Source organism: Bos javanicus, chromosome 3 (assembly GCF_032452875.1).
Source record: "Bos javanicus breed banteng chromosome 3, ARS-OSU_banteng_1.0, whole genome shotgun sequence".
NCBI classification, from domain to species: Eukaryota; Metazoa; Chordata; class Mammalia; order Artiodactyla; family Bovidae; genus Bos; species Bos javanicus.
This window is the reverse complement of record NC_083870.1, coordinates 16,458,086-16,475,974: the sequence shown is the minus strand read 5'-3', so window position 1 is coordinate 16,475,974 and position 17,889 is coordinate 16,458,086. Positions and strand designations below refer to the sequence as shown.

Genomic DNA, 17,889 nt, shown 5'->3' with positions numbered 1-17,889 from the left:
CACGCTGGGCAGCTCCATGCATATTTTAAAAGAGCAAGGAAGGGGGAGGGGTAGGACACTGAAATAGAGAAGGGTACTTTGGCAATTCTAGAATGGTAGTTTTCACCCAAAGCGTGACTAGTTTTCCTGGTTTGCCCTTCAGCTTTCCCCTGACTCTCACCCAGACTGTGTTGGATACTAATCAAATTCCACTGGTTGAGTTTTACGTTTTGATTCCTGGTATTTAGGGAGCCTGAGCAACAGTGAAGAGGGGAGATCACCCATGATCCTTGACAATTCCCCAGATCCCCAGATCAAGTTACTGTGCTATTTTGAGAGTCTCTAATGGGCAGGGAGACATTATTCCTCCCCACTTAAGAACCAGGGGGACGGAGTAAGAGCGTAGGGTTGGGGTTTGGATGGCCATCCCAGAGTTTCAGGCCAGTGGGCAGGGAAAGAAAAGTGGGAGACAGAGTAATCCAGATAGGATCACGTCCTCCGTTTCCCCATAGTGATCTTTAAATAGAACTTTTATACCCACATAGACCAAGGTCTTGTTGCTCTCTACTCTTCTCACCCTCTGCTCCCTTCTTCACTGCCCCTAGTCATCATCATCATCATCATTACCAGCTCTGTTCTCCCTGGCTTAGCTCCAGGCTCTGTTCATTCCACTTGGAGCCTTGCTACTGACAGGTGGTAGTTGATCCCTGACCCGGGCACCATACAATCTGAGAATATGCCAGAGAGAGGTGGGCGCTGTTCAAGGTGACCCGGACTACCAGGGAAAAATATAAATGGTGCTCATTAGTCATTATGTCAAGGATAGATGGGTGGTGTTGATACTGGGCTCCAACAATGGGGTGACTGAAACACCTGCTTCTCATCACTAGAGGTAAATACACAGAACCATCAGCTGACTCGTGAAAGAAAACAGAAAAACCAAAGACCCCTACTATTGGCCTTAGGGAACAGGAGTCCCATGCACAGGAAGCACTGGATAATAAGGTGGGGAGATTGAATAAGAAGGAGAAAACCACAAGGACAGGAAAAGATCAGAGCCATTTCCCTTCTAGTACAAGGAAAAGAGGCTTCACAGGTGGCACTAGTGGTAAAGAGCCCGCTTTCCAATGCAGGGGAAGTAAGAGATGTGAGTTCAATCACTGGGTCAGGAAGATCCCCTGGAGGAGGGCATGGCAACCCACTCCAGTATTCTTGCCAGGAGAATCCCATGAAAGAGGAGCCTGGCGGGCTAAGTCCGGGGGATTGCAAAGAGTGGGACATGACTGAAATGACTTAGCATGCACACACAAGGGAAAGATAGAGGAAGATTTGATACCCAGACTCCAGTTCTCCCCTGCTCCCACACTAGCCCTCCAGGTTAAGATTGAAATCCACATGGGTTGCAGCCACTAGTTTTCCAAAGGGGTCCTGGAGAAAATAGGTTCAGTAAAAAAAAAAAAAACAGGAACCCCAGAGCCCTAGAAGTTGGGGTAAGAAAGAGTATGATGCCAAATTGCCTACTGCTGTAAGAATATGTTTGACATTTAGTTGGTTCCTAATTAAACAACCCAATATCAAACATATCACACAGAAGCAGGCAGAAGAGCTTTCGCGGCCCTCTGCCTTCCTCCCCACTGCAAAGAAAGGGCAGAGCAGACATGTCAGGCACCAATCCCTGAGAGCCATCTCTCTGGGGAAAGGGCACCAACCCCTGCTCTTCATCTCCTAAGACAGCCAGCTCTTACTCATCGGGTCTTCGTGCCATCCCTGTCTTGGATCCTTTGCTACCAGTGCCTGGCCTTTGCTTGATCACGGTAGCCTAAACCAGGAAGAATATCTGGCAGCCCTCTGCATCCGGGCACCTATCCTTTCCAAAAGCTCCAACACAGTTTCTTCCCCTGGTGTCACGGCCTCAGCGCTCAGAGGATCAACCGTGTCAGCAGCTCCTTGTCAACCTTGCCACCTGCTCCCCTCAGTTCCCCTCCAGCTGCCCCCAAGGCTTTCCGGGAGAGGGGGTGGGGGCTTGCACGTCCTGCTTTACCTTTCCAATGCCCCCACAAGACTGCTGAGGGCCTTTCAGCGGACCCTTTCCTGGAACCTGCCTGCTCTTGAGAACGAGAGATGAGTAGCCATGAGAAACTTCCAGAAGGCTTGGTTGCTTTTCCCCACCATATTGTCCCTTCTCACCTTCTCCCCATGCCCTCCAGGCATGCTTCTCCTCAAAGTCACCCTTGGATGTCCGGAAGATAAGCGTGACCTGTCTTACTAGCAGGCTCCAGCCCAGGCTCCAGAGAAGACTTAAGGACAGCCTCTCCCGCCTGGCAGAATTGAAACCAGGATTTTAGAAGGACAAGGTGAGGGAGGAGAATGCCTCTGCCAGGAAACAGCCTGCCGTCCTTGGGACTCTCCTCTTCTGGGGCTTCTTACAACATGAGCTCCTGAGCTGGCTTCTTTAAGGGTCTTTCCTCACAGGGGCCTGATTTTCTGGGAGGTTTCTCTGCTGAAGAGAATCAGGTCTGTCGGATGTCCTGTGGCAGGCAGATGCTTCTCTCTACTGTGGCAGAAGCAACCCGAGTTATAGCCGCACTGGTGGGGTGGGGGCTTGGATGGAAGCGTGGGGTGGGAGGCGGCGGCTCTGCTTCAGCCCCCAGGCCTGTTCCATGCGCCCTTGTTCCCATTAGTCCGGACACCCCCACCCCGCTCAGCGTGCACTCGCAAACGATCTGCCAACTTGACGGTGCCCTTGATCTAGATCGATAGCTTGTCCCAAGCTCCAGTCAATTCGTATTGTGTGGCTCTTGCCTTCCAGGGAAGACCAACAAATGGGCCTACAAGCCCCAAGGTAGACACCTGTGGTGTTGTCTTATGGCTTTCAGTCTGCGTGTAATTTTTTACTTTCTTGACCTTCCTTTTTTACCCTTAACACCCACACCCGCCCCAAATTCTAGTTCCCTTTTCTGGAAACCTCGACTGCCCTGGAGAACCACAGGCTGGAGGGCAAAAGGCCGGGAAGGGGATTTTAGCAGGAATTGAAAGGACTTTATTGGCAAACTGAATTGGCAAACTCGGGAAACAGAGGCAGAGACAGGAAATATTGATGTAGGAGAGGAGCAGCTCTCCCAGGAAGAGACTGACAGGGTGGCATGTCCAGGCGGAAACCTCAGATGGCCTCTGATGAACGCTTTCCAGCTCTCCTGGAAGTACCTTCTGTGTAGCCATTTCAAACCAGACTGAGTCCGTTTGAGCCTGAGGAGCTGGGTGAGGCACTGGCCACAGAGGGAAAAGGGGATGGGGAGGCATGAAGGGGTGAATTACTCAGCTGATGTGATGCGAGCAGACAGAGCAGGCAGAGAGGATCAGAGGCGATGGGCTCCGCAGGGGGCCGCACTGCCAATACTGGAGCTAGCCTGGCACTGACAAGCCCTGGGGAGAGAGGCCAAGGTCAGGGATCATGGCAGAGGGGTGGGGTGTTCCGTGGGCCCAAATGAACAGCAGAGAAATAAAAGGGGTTGATGAGGGAATGTGGCAGGAGGTGAGGGGCAACCAGGTAATGCAGTTGAAATAAAAATAGAAAAACTATCAAAGGACACGAAAACATCATTGTGGGTTATCATCTCTGCAAAGTGCTTTATTTAATCCCCACGGTAACCTAGTGAGGTAGGCATTATCTCCATTTTACATATAAAGCCCTGTAACCCAGAAAGTTAAAGTTACTTTCTCAAGAACACACAGGCAGTAAATGCCAGCCAGAATTCAAACCCAAATCCGTCATATGGAAGCCTGCTCTCCTAACACCAGGCTGTGCTGCCATGATGAGGCAGGGGGTGGCTGGGAGACAGATACAAAGAGGAGAGAAGGGAGGTGAGACAGACCCATAGGGAACAGAGTGGAGGAACAGGCTGAAGGAATGGGAGACTCAGTCTCAGCTTAATGGGTCAAACCCAGGACACAGGTGTATGGTTGTGTCTCCTATAAAACTCCCACCATACCTGTCATGGCTTGTTCACCGCCTGCCTCCCTACCAGCCTGGAGCAGCCATGTACTGTTTGGTGTCACAACTCAAGAGCAGTGATTGACTAAAGATTAGAGGCCTTGGGAAGCAGGGCTGATGGAGACTGGAGGATGAATGGACATTTAGGACAGAAAGAGAAAGACAGGGCTGGGATGGAGAATGATATTTGAGCTGCCTAAGGAGGCTGGCCAGGGGGCCAAGCAGGGCCCCTGTGAAGGGCTTGGGTCATAGGAAATCTCCTAAGAGGGAAGTGGGAGGATGCCTACTGCATGCCAAGGGCTGCGCTTGCTCTCTACACACATTTATCTTATTTAATCCTCATAATGTTTCTATGAGATGGGTATTATATTCACTTTCAGAAGAGAAAACTGAGGCTCAGAGAAATAACCTAATACATACACGATTAAGAAGTGAAGCCAGACTTTGAACCCAAACCTGACTCCAAAGTGTGTGCTTTTCTCTTTATACCTTGCTACCTCTCTGTGCTCATGTGTGGTGAGGAAAGGAGGAAGAAGTTCTGACAGCTAAGATGAAAACGGCGTATTGAAGGACAGAGGCAGACTTGGGGCACAGGGGAAAGAAAAGGTGTGAGTTTTGCAGTGTGGACAGAGCCGCAGTGTTGAGAGCAGGAAATCATCAGTGTGGGAAGGATGAGTCACCAATGAGAATGCAGATGCCAAGGTGAGGGATGAGGGGAAAATAAATATGATGGCAGTTAATCAGTGAGGGTGTGTTTCTGCTCCTGTTACTGGCTGCAAAGTGGGAGTCTCTCTGGCTTGAGATATCATTTGTATGTAAAGTGGATCTTTATGAGTAAGGTTCTCTGTGGCCTATAGATGCGTATGATTAATTAGTACTTTTCAGAATTTTGACTGGATTAAGATGTCACATGCTCTTTCTGCTACTGCTGCTAAGTTGCTTCAGTCGTGTCCGACTCTGTGCAACCCCATAGACGGCAGCCCACCAGGCTCCCCTGTTCCTGGGATTCTCCAGGCAAGAACGCTGGAGTGGGTTGCCATTTCCTTCTCCAATTCATGAAAGTGAAAAGTGAAAGTGAAGTCGCTCAGTCATGTCCGACTCTTCAAGACCCCACGGACTGCAGCCTACCAGGCTCCTCCACTCATGGGATTTTCCATTTTTATAGTCCCCCATAAATCCCACCATTTCTTTCCCCCTCATAACTGCTATATTACCTGCCTAACCCCTGAAGGCATTTGAGTTTGGAACCCTGTCATTTCGAAGAGGTGAGCATTCAGACGGAAATCCAGAGGAAAGAGACTTTTCCAAGGTCTCACAATAATTGGCAAAGTCAAAACATAAAATCCAGTCCTACTGACATCAAGCCCCATAATGCCTGTGGATTAATAGGCATATTCAGAGCTATTGTCCAAGTGTACAGAAGAGATCTGTGGAAGTGAGATCAGAGAGGTGGTGAGCAAATCCAGAAAGCTGTATTAAGATACTGGCAGCTGTGAATAAACACTTTGAAGTGGGCTCAAAGAATAAACCAGTGGTCCAAGTCTGAACTTTTAAGAACTAGCTTTATTTATTAAACCAAATCAGGATGCTCTGCTCACGTTGTTCCATCTGTCCACCTCCCCTCCACTCACGTCAGTACTGCATACCTCATTCTGACCACAAGGCGTCACTCTTGTTTTTACCATTGTTTCATAGATCATTTTCCAGATAGCACTGGGGCTTGACAAGAACAGGAGATGTGAGAGTGGGAACACTGTCTTAAGCTCTGGGCAGATAACTATATCCAGGTGTGTTTAGGAAGGGACGTTGGAGGGAGTGGGGCTCAAGAAGGCTAGGTTAGCAGATGCGGTGAGAATGGAAGGACAGTGTTTCAAATGCCATCAGAGTCTCTCCATGTAAAAAGCTTTGCCCTTCTCATTTAGTTCTTGCTGGTACTGCTGATGCTCCTTTTCAAACAGCTGGTGCAGGGCAGCTTGACGGACCTGGTGGGGTGGGTAGAAGAGTGTGATATTTTCCCTGTTTACTCGCCTTCCTCATTCTTTCTCCCTGGTTGCTTTCCTATCCCGTTTTCTCTTGGATCTGGAATTACCTATGGCTTAAAATTAAGCAGGAGCATAAAGACTAAACTTTGGAGGGGAAGCCAACCCATTTTTTCCTCTGTGGGTGTGCAGACCCACATCTTTTCTGAGAACACACCAAAAACCACAAACATTTCTAGGCATCTGGGATACAAAGATGGTGACATGACAGCAACTGGGGACTCCAGGGAGAGAGGTTCCCAGAGGCAGATGCTAGGCACTAAAACTAGGCGCAGTTTTACCAAGTGAGAGGAGTAAGGACGACCGCTTTGGGACTCTGCAGCTGGGTACAAAGAATTGGTGAAAAGGAGCTTTGGTTTCAGGGTTAGAGTTGCTGCTCTGGTGTAATGGCAGAGACCAGGAGCTTGGGAATCCCAGTGGGAAAAGGAATAGTGCAGTAGAGGATGAAACTTCAGGCCACTAGAACTCACCATCAGCAACTGCTTGTTGGCCAGTGCCAACTCCTGTACCATGGTGTCCTGCATCCTTAGGATAGCATATGGGTTTCTCCTCTGGCTTAATGTTATCTGCCACAGACAGTGAGTGTGTGAATTTCGCCACCTGTCCCAGGCACAAAGGTAGGGGTTGAATAGGTTAGAGTTAAGAGGAGAGACAGAACCCTGTCAAAGGAGGCTCTTCATCAGAACTTCTGTACCATTGTCAGAGAAGACTGCAAACTCCTTGAAAAGGTGACTAGTACTGGCTTAGCTTCTCCAGGAAAGAACGCTGGAGTGGGTTGCCATTCCCTTCTCCAGGGGATCTTCCCAACCCAGGGATCCAACCTGGGTCTCCCGTATTGTAGGCGGATTCTTTACCGTCTGAGCCACCAGGGAAACCTTGATTTAGAACCTAGCGTATATTAATAGGAAGTCTGTCATTCAATCACCATAATAACCATGTGTCATAGGTATCAGTTTTTGCATTATACAAACAAGGAAACGTAGTTCAGGTGAGTTGCCCAAGGTCACCTGATGGCAGACCTGGGTATCAAATCCAATCTAAAGACTGATTCCTTCCATCATACCAGTGATACTCCGTCTTGGCTAGACACTCTGGAATCATTTGTTAAGGTTTTCTAATACACAACAGGATTATACACATGTGATACACACCCATATCCTCTGTTCAGATAATCTTGTTGACATTTCTTTAAAAAAATCAAGTATTTTTTACAGATGACTGAAAAATACATACAGGAATATATATTAAATGAAAGCTGGAAGCATCATTCTTCTGCCCCAGTTCATCTCAACAAAGTTATCAGTTTCTTGTGCATCTTTATAGAAAAATTTTTATCATGTATCAGCAAGTATAACTTTTATTTTTAACATGAAATTTTACATTTACATAAGCAGTATTACGTAACAATTTGGACTTTTCACATCAGCACTTAGAGATTTGCTTCATTCTGTTTAAAGGCTGCCAAGTACTTTTATAACATAATTTCACCAGCTACATGTTATTTCTAGCTTTTTTACTTGTATAAACAATATTGTCACGAATACTCGTATGTGTGCATTCTATTGCTTTTGTAGGTATGTGTATAAGGTATTCCTAGAAGTCGAGTTGCCAGTTCAAAGGATCTATGAATTTAAAATTTTGATAGATTTTACAAAAAAGGCTGCATCAATCTTGACTCCCATGAAAACTACATGCATTCTTTTTATGTCACATCCTTGCTACCTCTGGGTATAACCTATGAAACCTTAAAAAACAGGCTTATCCTATCTAATCTTAGGCCATTTTAGCCAGAATCTTCTTCTGGGTTAAGGCTTTAAAAAAAAATCTTTTGCCACATCATGCAGCACATGGGATCTTAGTTCCCCACCCACTCCCACACCCACTGCATTGGCAGCGAGCAATCTTAACCACTGGACCACTGGGGAAGTCCTAAGACCTTTGTTTTTTTAAAAACACTCCCCAGGTGATGAGATATACAGCTTAATCTTTGAGTTTTCTTATTCATTCATTCAATAAACACCTACTGCGTACCTACCACGTGGTTGGTGAGTGTGGTACCAGACAACAAATATTTGAATTTTCCTTAAAAACTAAAAAAACAAAAACTTGCTCCAATTTTCCTTCAGAGAATGGGAAGCAAGGAAACAAGGGCTGCTGTTTGCCTGCTTCACAGCTATTTGCCTTTTTGAGGAGCCCCTAACAAGATGAAGTGGATATCAGAGGAGGGCAGGAGAGTGAACATGTCAAACTGAAGCGTAAGGGAAAGGACGGAAGCAGAGATTACCTGTGCACCATCTTCTTAAGTTCCAGGGCCCTTTGAAAATGCTGCAAGAAAAGGGAGTTCTGTTATCTGCCTTGATCTCTAGTACCTCACCCTCAGTGCCCTAACATAGTGGGAGACAAAGACCTTTCTTTTCGGAGAGAGGGGAGTAGCCAACTTCCTAGGGCAGGTGTGGAGAAAGTCCTATTATGCAGGGGTTAGTATGCAACAAATATTTGAATACCTACTATGTGCCAGTCTCCTACCCCTGCTGCTACCCTTCAGTTACACCAAGGGCCTCTCTCAAGAACTGTCAATTTCTGATAAATTCATCTGGAAACCTTATCCAGGGGAAACTCATCCAAAGCAGCCTTCTCCAACTCTGCGTACCTCTTCTACTTTTCCCATCTTTTCCATGGACATGTCTACAGACTTGCTTGATGTAGTCTTAGGAGACTGAACAAGCTCTCATTTCTGTTTAGTCACCAAGGATTCAGTAGTCATAGCAACATTTACACCTCCAACAATGAGCCTAGGCCTACAAGAGTTGATTGGTCACCTGGCCTGTTGCCCCAGAGACCTGAAGGGAATCCTGGTTCTCCAGCCTTCTATTAGTGACACAGGCACTTTTATGAACAAGGACCCCAGTTGCAACTTTAGGATTTCTTCTTTTGAGATCCCACATGACCCAACTAAGAGTTTGTATACCACAACTCAAGAGTTTGATCAAAGATCCCACATTCTGCAACTAAGACCTGGTGCAGCCAAATACAAATAAAAAGAAACATTTTTTTAAAACCAGGCTGTATCGGGTCTTAGTTGCAGAATGTGGGATCTTTGATCAAACTTTTGATCAAACTCTAGTTCCCCAACTAGGGGTGGAACCAATACTCACTGCATTGGGAGCATGAAGTCTTAGCCACTGGACCACCAGAGAAGCCCTCACATGTCTGTTTTATTAAAAGACAACTATAGAGGAATGAATCATATGCTTTATTTTTTAATTGTTCATTAAATGGTTTATAAAGTCAGATCAAGATATTGGTCTATTTCTTCACACTATCCCACAAATAAGGAGTGATGGGATTATATCAGATGTTAAAACATTCCTTTTTTTATTCATGACAGTATACAATGAAAGTGGAAGGCAGATCCTTGCATGTTAGAGAAGTTGTGTTAATGTTCCCAGTAACATCCTGGTTTAAGTGGAGCACCAGGGTAAGTTGTTCTAGGCAGCACTCATGGCCTCCACCAATTTCCGCAGCATTCTGTATACCATTTCCACCAATCAACTCTTAGATGTCTCAAACCAAATGGCTCCCATTCAACCGTGTACAGAAGACAGGACACCAAGCCCGGTCACCCTTGGGATAATTTATAGTCTGGAAAAGGACAGATGAACCATGATCAAAAAACCAAGTGAGGATTTTTAAGGAAGTTTTGACAGAAATATTAAGAAAAACATCTAATTCAACTCCAGAGAAAAGTGATATCAAGGGAAAATAAAGTCTTAACTGATGTTCTAAAACTGGCCATAAGAGCGGGTGGGAGAATGATCCTCTAGGCATGAAATCTTAAGAGCTCTGAACACAACCAGGGCTTCAGCTGATCCAGAGCTGGGCTGAACCAGATGACCTGAGTGAGGGCCACCCGGCAAGCACACTGCAGTCTGGCTCCATCAACAGTGAGAGGCCTTCAGCTCCATCACAGAGTACTCTCCAGTGTGTTATAGTTGTCCTTAAAGCTCTTCAATTCGAGGAAGTGCTTGGCACGTTTACTCTTCTGACTGGAGGGGAGGTATGTCACCTGGATGGTTGTTGGGGAGACTTCAGGAGACTGGGTTAGGTCTTTGGCTGCTGACTGGTGTTGTCGCTGAGAGCTCCCACTTCGTGCTTTGACCCTGAAGAACACAAAGAGGGCTGGTCATGGACAGATAGAGGACTAATGGAAGAAAACAATTCAAGGCTTCTACATCCTATGCATGCAATTGTAGCCACAAATGGTCTCTGTCCTATCTTACAAACTAGTTACTAAAATCCCATGTGGTAGCTTAGAAATAGCAGAGAAACCAATTTTCCCAATGAGTCCCTGCCTCTGACTCAACCTCTTCTTCATTCCACTGTGCTTAAAGAAAACTTTTAATTCTGATTCACCTAATGTGTGGATGCCACTAATATACTCCCAGTCCAAAGAGTCCTTTGAAACAACTGACCTCCAAAAAATAATATTGAAATTAACTATTGAATTATCATAAGTTAGGACACTAAATCTGGTTCTTTTACCAACATGTAATTTACTCACATCCCATTATCCCTTTATGGTGGTATCACCCCTTTTGCAGATTAGGAAACTGAGGGTCCATCAAGAAAGTTGCCTGAGGTCACAAAGCTAGTAAGTGACAGAGAGCTGGGATTAAAATCTAAGTTTGTCAGATTTTAGAGCCTATACTCTTCAATATACCCGTTGAAATTTTCTAGAAACTAGAGATCTAAGAGACTAAATTTTTAAAAATGTGGTAAAATACATATAAAATTTACCATCTTAACAATTTTTAAATGTTTACAGTTCAGTAGTATTAGGTACATTCACACTGTTGTGCAACCAACATCCAGAATTCTTTTCACCTTGGAAAACAAACTCTCTGCCTATTAAACAACTCCCTATTCCTCCTTCCCTCCAGCCACTACCACCCACATTCTGCTTTCTGTCTCTATGAATATGACTACTCTAGGTACCTCATGTAAGTGGAGTCATACAGTATTTTACTTTCAAAGAAACTGAACTTGAACAGGCCTTCTCCACCCTTTCCAAGTGTTTTCATTAGTTTTCTAAGTGGTTTTTATAGGATATTTTGTCTTTAGAACAAAGTAGTTTTTAAGGATATACAGAAAACAGGACAGACATACCCCTCATCTTTTGAGAATAATAATCAACACAGCAGAAAGCAGATGTGTTATTTTCGTGGCTGGTAAGTAACTCTTTATTCCAGATTGGCTTTCCGCCTTTACTCTTATAATTACATACATGCATAAACAACATATTGAAGCTCTGTTAGTAGGTATTTAAAATGTTCCCAGCAAAAAGTTATGAAGTCTCTTCTATAAAACACAGCTTAGCTCTTTAGTGATACCTTTTGTTTCAGTCAGGTAATAAAATTGGCTGACAATTAATTCTTTTTATCAGACCAAGATACAAAGGAAGACATCTTTGTTTGCTGAAAAACTATTTTATTCCTTTTACTGGTATAACAGATTACACCAATTCTGACATTTTACTGAGTTGGACCAAAAAATAAAAATAAGAAAAGAGATACAAAAAAGTAGGAGAAACTTCTTTTATTAGCTTGCATCTACTTTCCACCGTAAAGAAACAGCTCCAGGACCTGATTTTGTTCACAGTGCTTTTGAAAGTAATCTAACTGTGAAAACAGCCCAGGACTACTGTATTCTCTAACCAGCTTCCTTTGACATGTTCCCCTCCAAACTCACACTGTGGCCAGCTCACTCAGGGCCTCCTGATAGCGCAGGTACTCACTCAGGCCAAAGACCTGAAGAAAGAGGAAGGAAGAATGAGGATCTCTCAGTCTGGGGCATCCCTTTAGTTCCCTGAAGGAAAACGTGGCCACCCACTGTGGCTTACCCCTGTCCCATAGCGGGCTGTCTCATAGCCATCCAGCAGGGTATCAATAAGGGCCTTGCGCACACCCTTGAAAGGAGTACTAGTGTTTCGAAGATCTAGCAGGTAGGAGCGGAAATTCTTGCCCATTAAGGAATGGGGATGTCGGCCTTCAGCATGAAATGGGATCTCTGTGGAGATAATAGAACAATGATACCCCCTTCCCCATTTGTTTAGTCTTACTAATTAATTTCCCAAACTTAGAAACAGGTACAATGAGTGAGTTGGGGGGAAATTTTAAGAGAATTAAGAAGACTAGAGATCTACAGCTATGTCTGAGTGGTCATACAGTGGTGGCAATATAACTTAAATTATACCAATGGTATACAACAGTGTCATTCCTATTTACCCTCCTTCTTACCCATAGTTTAAGATATAAACTATGTTTTGGTAGAGATAGAGCATTTCTGACAACAGTCATGAAAAAAATGGGAAAAAAATTCAAGAGTATTTTTGACAATGGTCAAATGGAAAAAAAAAATCAAGAACCATCTATGTAGGCTTGGTGAAAAAGCAGATGTTGCCTGTCTCCTGTGGAAAAACAAGCAAATTACCACTAGTTCATGAAACTAAAGGTATAGAAAGAACAAAACAAATCCAGACTCTCTGGAGAAAAATAACTTACCTACATCATTTCCTTAAGGCAAAACAGTAACCCAGTACTCTCAAAATTAGCAAACTCCTACCAGTTGGGTAGGTGTAGAAAGGACAAATTCTAACATAAATTGGGTTCCTCCCTCTCTTTCCCCGGGTGAGCTCTCAGGATACAGAACAGCTGCTGAGCAGCCCTTACCAGAGGCACGGATAGCATCCAGAGCTTTCATCCTGTATAGGTAGTTGTAGCAATCTGTTCAGAGAGAGACTGGTGTCAGGAATAACCCTCAAAAGATTCTCCAAACTCCAGCAAGCTTAAAGTGCTTCCCAATCTAACATATGCCCAGTAACAAGGAACCACAGCTGTTGAGTTTGCCAGCAGCTATGTTTACAACTGAGAAAAGGAATTCAGAATTTGTGAGACCCCTCACTGAAGTACTGTCCAAGAACATGCTACATACTTTGATTTCCCTGGGTTTCCAGCTGTAGCAGTCTTGCATCATCATCTGCGAGAAGCTGAGGTTCATACTTGATATCCTGAACCTTGGACAGTCGGATATCTATCTCCTCTTTTAAGTCCTGTTCATGTGGAGAAAACAATACACAGCCATTTAGTCTGTTCTTTGCTACCCATCAATCTGGAAATGGGGCAAAGTGGGAAACAACTAAGACAACAGAGGCAGAGAAAATGCTCATTTGGCTAATGAAAGCACCAGGTTAAGACTCAAGAATTTAAGAAAGTATGGGACTGGATTTGCTAAGAACCTCTCCAAAACACATATCTCTAAGCTAGATCTTTTAATCTGCTAGAATTCCTTCAAGTTTTATTATTTCTGACTTTCTGAATTTTTTTTTTTTTTTCTGCACCAGGGAGCTGCATGAAGGCTTTTAGGTTCCCTGTTAGGGACTGAACCTACATCCCCTGCAGTGGAAGTGCAGTCTTAACCACTGGACTGCCAGGGAGGTCCCCTCAGTTGGATTTAGAAGAGTCTTGGTTAGCTGTTTTTTCCTGAGCTGGGAAAAAATGGACATCAACTGTAGGTCATAATCTATTCTAAAACCCTAAGATCTGTATGTGGTTTAGAAGTTTGGGAACTATCTCTACCTGGTGGACCACAGGATTTCTAGAGGTTTTCTTCTAAGAGCATATTTAATTTTTTAAGTAGTTAATTCAAAAACAAACTAGGGACTTCCCTGGTGGTCCAGTGGCTAGGACTCCAAGCTCCCAATCCAGGGGGCCCAAGTTAGATCCCTGGTCAGGGAACTAGATCCCACATGCTGCAGCAAAATTTGCTGCAGTCAAATTTAAAAAATATATATATATATATATAAACCACTTATAACAGTTTCATAGTCATCTTTCTAACTTAAGAGGGCTGCCAGAGTCCCAAGAAGTATTCTCTTGTAACTGTTTAGAAACTTCCATTGTGAAGTATGTCATACATAGAATACATTTCACATATATGTACACCTTAAATAATTATAAAATTCATTAATATGAACACCTGTATGCACTACTCACTTTAAGAACTGGGACATGACCAATGACTTCAAAGCCTTGTGTCCACCCCTGGTCAAATGCAATCTCCAACCTTAATTTCTCAAGTTTTATTTTTCTTTGCTGTTTTATCATGTTACCCTGAAGATGTTTAGCTTTGCCTGGCTTTGAACTTCATACAAATGGAAAAATATTTTGAGTTTCTCTGCAACCTTTTAAAATTTTAAATAAATTTTATTGAGGTGTAATTCAAATGCAATAAAATACATTCATTTTACGTGTCGTTTGATGAATCTTGACAAATGAATACTTTCATTCAACTACCATTCCAATCAAGATACAGAACATTTCCATCATTCCAAAATGTTTTTCATTCTCCTCTGCAGTTAAACTCCCCCTCCATGACCCAGGGAACACTGATGTTTTATCTGTTTTAAAATTCTCTACAAATGGAATGGAATCATATGGTATGTACTCTTTTGTAAATGGCTTTCTGGCATTTTTTTCACTCGGCATGTTTTTGAGATTCATTCATGTTTGTAATTCATTGATTCCATTCAAAAATATTTTGGGGATTCATTTGTGTTCATATTCTTATCTTCAGTTTATTTTCATTTCTCATAGTGTTCCAGAACACAAATATGTTTTCAAGTGGAAATTTAGCGTAACATATTTTTTAAAAAATTACAAACAATGCTTTATTCTTGTACATGTCTTCTGGTACACATGCACAAATTAATTTCTCTGTGGTAGGAACTGCTGGGCTGTGGATTAGGTACATTTGCAATCTTACTAGACAATATCCCAATATTTTCCAAAGCAGTTTTACTAATTTACACTTTTCACCAGCAACGGCTAAGAATTTAGACAATGTTTTAGAGCAAAAGGAATCTTGATCTCATCTAGTCTATAGTTGCTGGGAGAGGGTGGCAGTGGTGGGGTGTTTCTAAATAGTCAAAGTTTTGACTGACTCATGATATACTGTAAACTAACCTTGTATGACTGACTCATGATACAGTGTAAACTAACCCTATATCCTTCTTAAGGGAGGCAGTTGGCATTTGGAGAACTGAGAGAATGTGGAAGCACTGCTGAGGTTTCAGGCCACATCTTTGAGGCTTTCCATGAAATATATCAGCAAAGAAAAATGAGAAGAGTTACAACACTATTTAATGAAAGAACACTGGTCTAGGAGTTGACATAATTGTATACCAGCTCTAGCCCTCCCACTAACCTGCTTTTCACTCAACAATGAATTATTAACTATCTACTATATGTAGGCTGTGGCTCTATAGCAGTGAACAAAACTGGCATGGTGCCTACGTTATTAGAGCTTAGGGAAGAGACGGGCATTAAACAAATACACATAAAAGACAATTTGTAGTAAAATGCTATCTGAAACAAAAAAAGACCTAGTTTATAATGAGTCATAAACATTCCTCTTTCTAGGAAATAGTACTTGAGGTAAGCTCTAAAGATCAAATGAACTAGCTACATGAAAACCAGAGGTTGATCATTCTGCCCCAGTGACAGTACACATAATATAAGAAACTCAGCGCAGCTAGATCCCAGTGATCAATGGAGAGCCATACAAAAGGAGGTTGGCAAGGGCAACAGGCACCTTTTGCCCAGAAGTGGAAGACAGCAGCAGCAGGATGGGGGTGGCAGGAGGGTATTAAGAGTTCTGGTTTAGACATGTTAGGTTTGAGATGCCTATCAGACATCTAACTGGAAATGTTAGGTAGGCATTTGGATACACAAGTATGGAACTCAGGGAGGACTGGGATATAAATAAAATTTCAGTAGATTACTTAAAGAGAGAAAAGGTAGGCAGTTATCTTCAGGAGACAGTAGAGACACACTACTTGGTTATTCACTTCCTGTATGTCCTCAGTAAGTTGCTTCCTTTTCTTAGGTTTCAGTTTGTAACATGAATGATGGAACTAGATGATTTGTGCTGCCCTCATAAATCTAACGGAGAAGGCAATGGCACCCCACTCCAGTCTCTTGCCTGGAAAATCCCATGGGTGGAGGAGCCTGGTAGGCTGCAGTCCATGGGGTCGCTGAGGGTCCTACACGACTCAGCGACTTCACTTTCACTTTTCACTTTCAGGCATTGGAGAAGGAAATGGCAACCCGCCAGTGTTCTTGCCAGGAGAATCCGAGGGACGGGGGAGCCTGGTGGGCTGCCGTCTATGGGGTCACACAGAGTTGGACACGATTGATGCGACTTAGCAACAGCAGCAGCAACATAAATCTAAACGGATTCCCTGGTGGCTCAGACTGTAAAGTCTGCCTGCAATGCAGGATATCTGGGTTTGATTCTTGGGTCGGGAAGATCTCATGGAGAAGGAAATGGCAACTCACTCCAATATTCTTGCCTGAAAAATCTCATGGACAGAGGAGCCTGGCCAGCTACAGTCCATAGGGTCGCAAAGAGTCGGACATGACTGAGTGACTTCATAAATCTAAAGTTTTGCAAAGTTTGCCTCCTCACTGATGTGGGGCTAATTCTAATCACTCTAACTCCATCCCAAATCAAAAACAAAACAAAATCCTCAAACAAAAAACACGGGGTAGCTTAAGTTTAACAGGGAAATATCTTACCACAGAAAGTTTGTAATTTAATTCAATTAAAATTGGAATTTTAATTCAAGTCCTTCATTCTGCAGATGCAGAAACTGAAGTCCTTGGATAAGTTACTAGCTGTGCCACAGCAGTGAGCAGGTAAGCCAGGACTCAAGATGACCTTTATCGCTCAGTGTACTCAAGCAAGCACGTGGGTAACTGGACAAAGAATACGGGAACTGAGTCATTTCGAAAGGCAAAGGAAATCTCATTCTGAGCCCTAATAGATCTGGAGAACCACGCCTATCTCATGTTTTAAGGACCTACCTTGGGGGCATTGTGTCCCACAGGGACATGAGGTCCCCTTCGGGATTTCATTGCAAAGCGCATGATTTGCCTCTTCACAAAAATAAATAGCAGTACAAACACCTGTCCAAAAGGCAGAGAACCTTGAATTAAAAAATTAAACAAATAAAAGGCATGCCTTCAATTCAAATCTTAATTGGGGTTCTCAGGGGTGCTTTGGGATATAAGTTGGGGCAAAGCAAGGCCATTACCAATGGGGTGGGTACGGGTGAACCTGTGGCGGATATGCGTGGGGGGGTCTGCGTCCCAGGGTTTAGAGGGAGGGTTCTCAGCTGGGGGGGCGGGGGCGGGGCGGTGCGAGTCGGTGACTTACGCTCCCAGGTACTCCTGGGATAGGAGTCAAAGCCCAGAAAAGTGCAGGTGAGTGGGTGGAGAATGAGGACACGGGGGACTGCTCAAGAGGAGGGTCTCTACTGGGTCAGACGCGACCGCAGGAATGGGGTGGGGGAATCTCCTCACCAGGCTCCCGTAGGCCATCACCAGCACGACATTCACGCCAGACAGCCAGTTACTGCCGGACGCCATGGCCTCCCCACCCCGCGCGGAACTGCTCCGGTTTAACCCGCTGCCCTGCCTCGTCAGCCCGGGCTCCGCTGAGGCAACGGCGCCTGGGTTTCCTGAAACTCCCCGGCCATTTCCTTACGGGGACAGACCAAGGCTGACCGGGCCTGAAAACATGGCGGATGGGGGGGGCTAGGAAAGAAGAACGACGCCTTCCCGCTTCCCCCAAGCACGTGACTCAGGCACGCAAAGACAACCGGGACCGGCGAGTGCTGAGACGCGGAACTACGCCAGTAAGAGGAAGCAGAAGCCCTCTGCTCGTCACGTGGCGGAGGCGGGGCCGCCGCGGAGGAGGCGGGGCACACGCGCGCAGCCGGAACGAGGTGTCTCGTGGCGAGGCGGCACGCGCACGCTTACG

General features: G+C 44.5%; 3 protein-coding genes across 8 annotated transcripts in view; 1 reads left to right on the top strand and 2 right to left on the bottom strand.

Moving 5' to 3' along the window:
• Positions 1-5,513: 5,513 nt before the first annotated feature.
• CFAP141 (cilia and flagella associated protein 141) lies at positions 5,514-9,039 on the bottom strand. Its single transcript, XM_061405649.1, has 4 exons — positions 8,660-9,039; positions 8,294-8,334; positions 6,480-6,609; positions 5,514-5,952 (listed from the first exon to the last, which is right to left on the bottom strand). The coding sequence occupies exons 1-4, from the start codon at positions 8,690-8,692 to the stop codon at positions 5,851-5,853; spliced, it is 306 nt and encodes a 101-aa protein (XP_061261633.1). The 5' UTR covers positions 8,693-9,039; the 3' UTR covers positions 5,514-5,850.
• Positions 9,040-9,243: 204 nt separating this feature from the next.
• C3H1orf43 (chromosome 3 C1orf43 homolog) lies at positions 9,244-17,834 on the bottom strand. Of its 3 annotated transcripts, XM_061405573.1 has the most exons (8): positions 17,430-17,834; positions 16,932-17,033; positions 13,000-13,117; positions 12,738-12,791; positions 11,909-12,075; positions 11,758-11,816; positions 10,571-10,657; positions 9,996-10,169 (listed from the first exon to the last, which is right to left on the bottom strand). In XM_061405573.1, the coding sequence occupies exons 1-7, from the start codon at positions 17,493-17,495 to the stop codon at positions 10,612-10,614; spliced, it is 612 nt and encodes a 203-aa protein (XP_061261557.1). In that variant the 5' UTR covers positions 17,496-17,834; the 3' UTR covers positions 9,996-10,169; positions 10,571-10,611. The 3 variants fall into 3 exon arrangements, with proteins under 3 accessions (XP_061261538.1, XP_061261548.1, XP_061261557.1); XM_061405554.1 differs by lacking the exon at positions 10,571-10,657 and having other exon boundaries at positions 9,244-10,169; XM_061405564.1 differs by lacking the exons at positions 10,571-10,657; positions 16,932-17,033 and having other exon boundaries at positions 9,244-10,169; positions 17,430-17,677.
• Positions 17,256-17,889, top strand: part of UBAP2L (ubiquitin associated protein 2 like) — a 47,955-nt gene continuing 47,321 nt past the window's right edge. For 2 of the 4 annotated variants that reach the window (XM_061405054.1, XM_061405162.1), the window contains exon 1: positions 17,258-17,330. The gene's annotated coding sequence lies outside the window, so the exon portion shown is untranslated. Of the gene's footprint in view, positions 17,331-17,889 lie in introns of all 4 variants that reach the window. The other 2 variants (XM_061404876.1, XM_061405005.1) reach the window with 2 other exon arrangements.

Excerpts from the sequence above, each read along its gene's own strand:
- CFAP141 (XM_061405649.1), bottom strand. The coding sequence starts at position 8,692 with ATGTCCATGGAAAAGATGGGAAAAGTAGAAGAG. Across the intron at positions 8,335-8,659 it reads AGATGGGAAAAGTAGAAGAG|CATTTTCAAAGGGCCCTGGA; the intron begins GTACGCAGAGTT and ends CTTTTCTTGCAG. Across the intron at positions 6,610-8,293 it reads CTTAAGAAGATGGTGCACAG|GTGGCGAAATTCACACACTC; the intron begins GTAATCTCTGCT and ends TGCCTGGGACAG.
- C3H1orf43 (XM_061405554.1), bottom strand. The coding sequence starts at position 17,495 with ATGGCGTCCGGCAGTAACTGGCTGTCTGGCGTGAATGTCGTGCTGGTG. Across the intron at positions 12,076-12,737 it reads GGATGCTATCCGTGCCTCTG|AGATCCCATTTCATGCTGAA; the intron begins GTAAGGGCTGCT and ends TTATCTCCACAG. Across the intron at positions 10,170-11,757 it reads CTGAGTGAGCTGGCCACAGT|GGTCAAAGCACGAAGTGGGA; the intron begins GTGAGTTTGGAG and ends TGTGTTCTTCAG.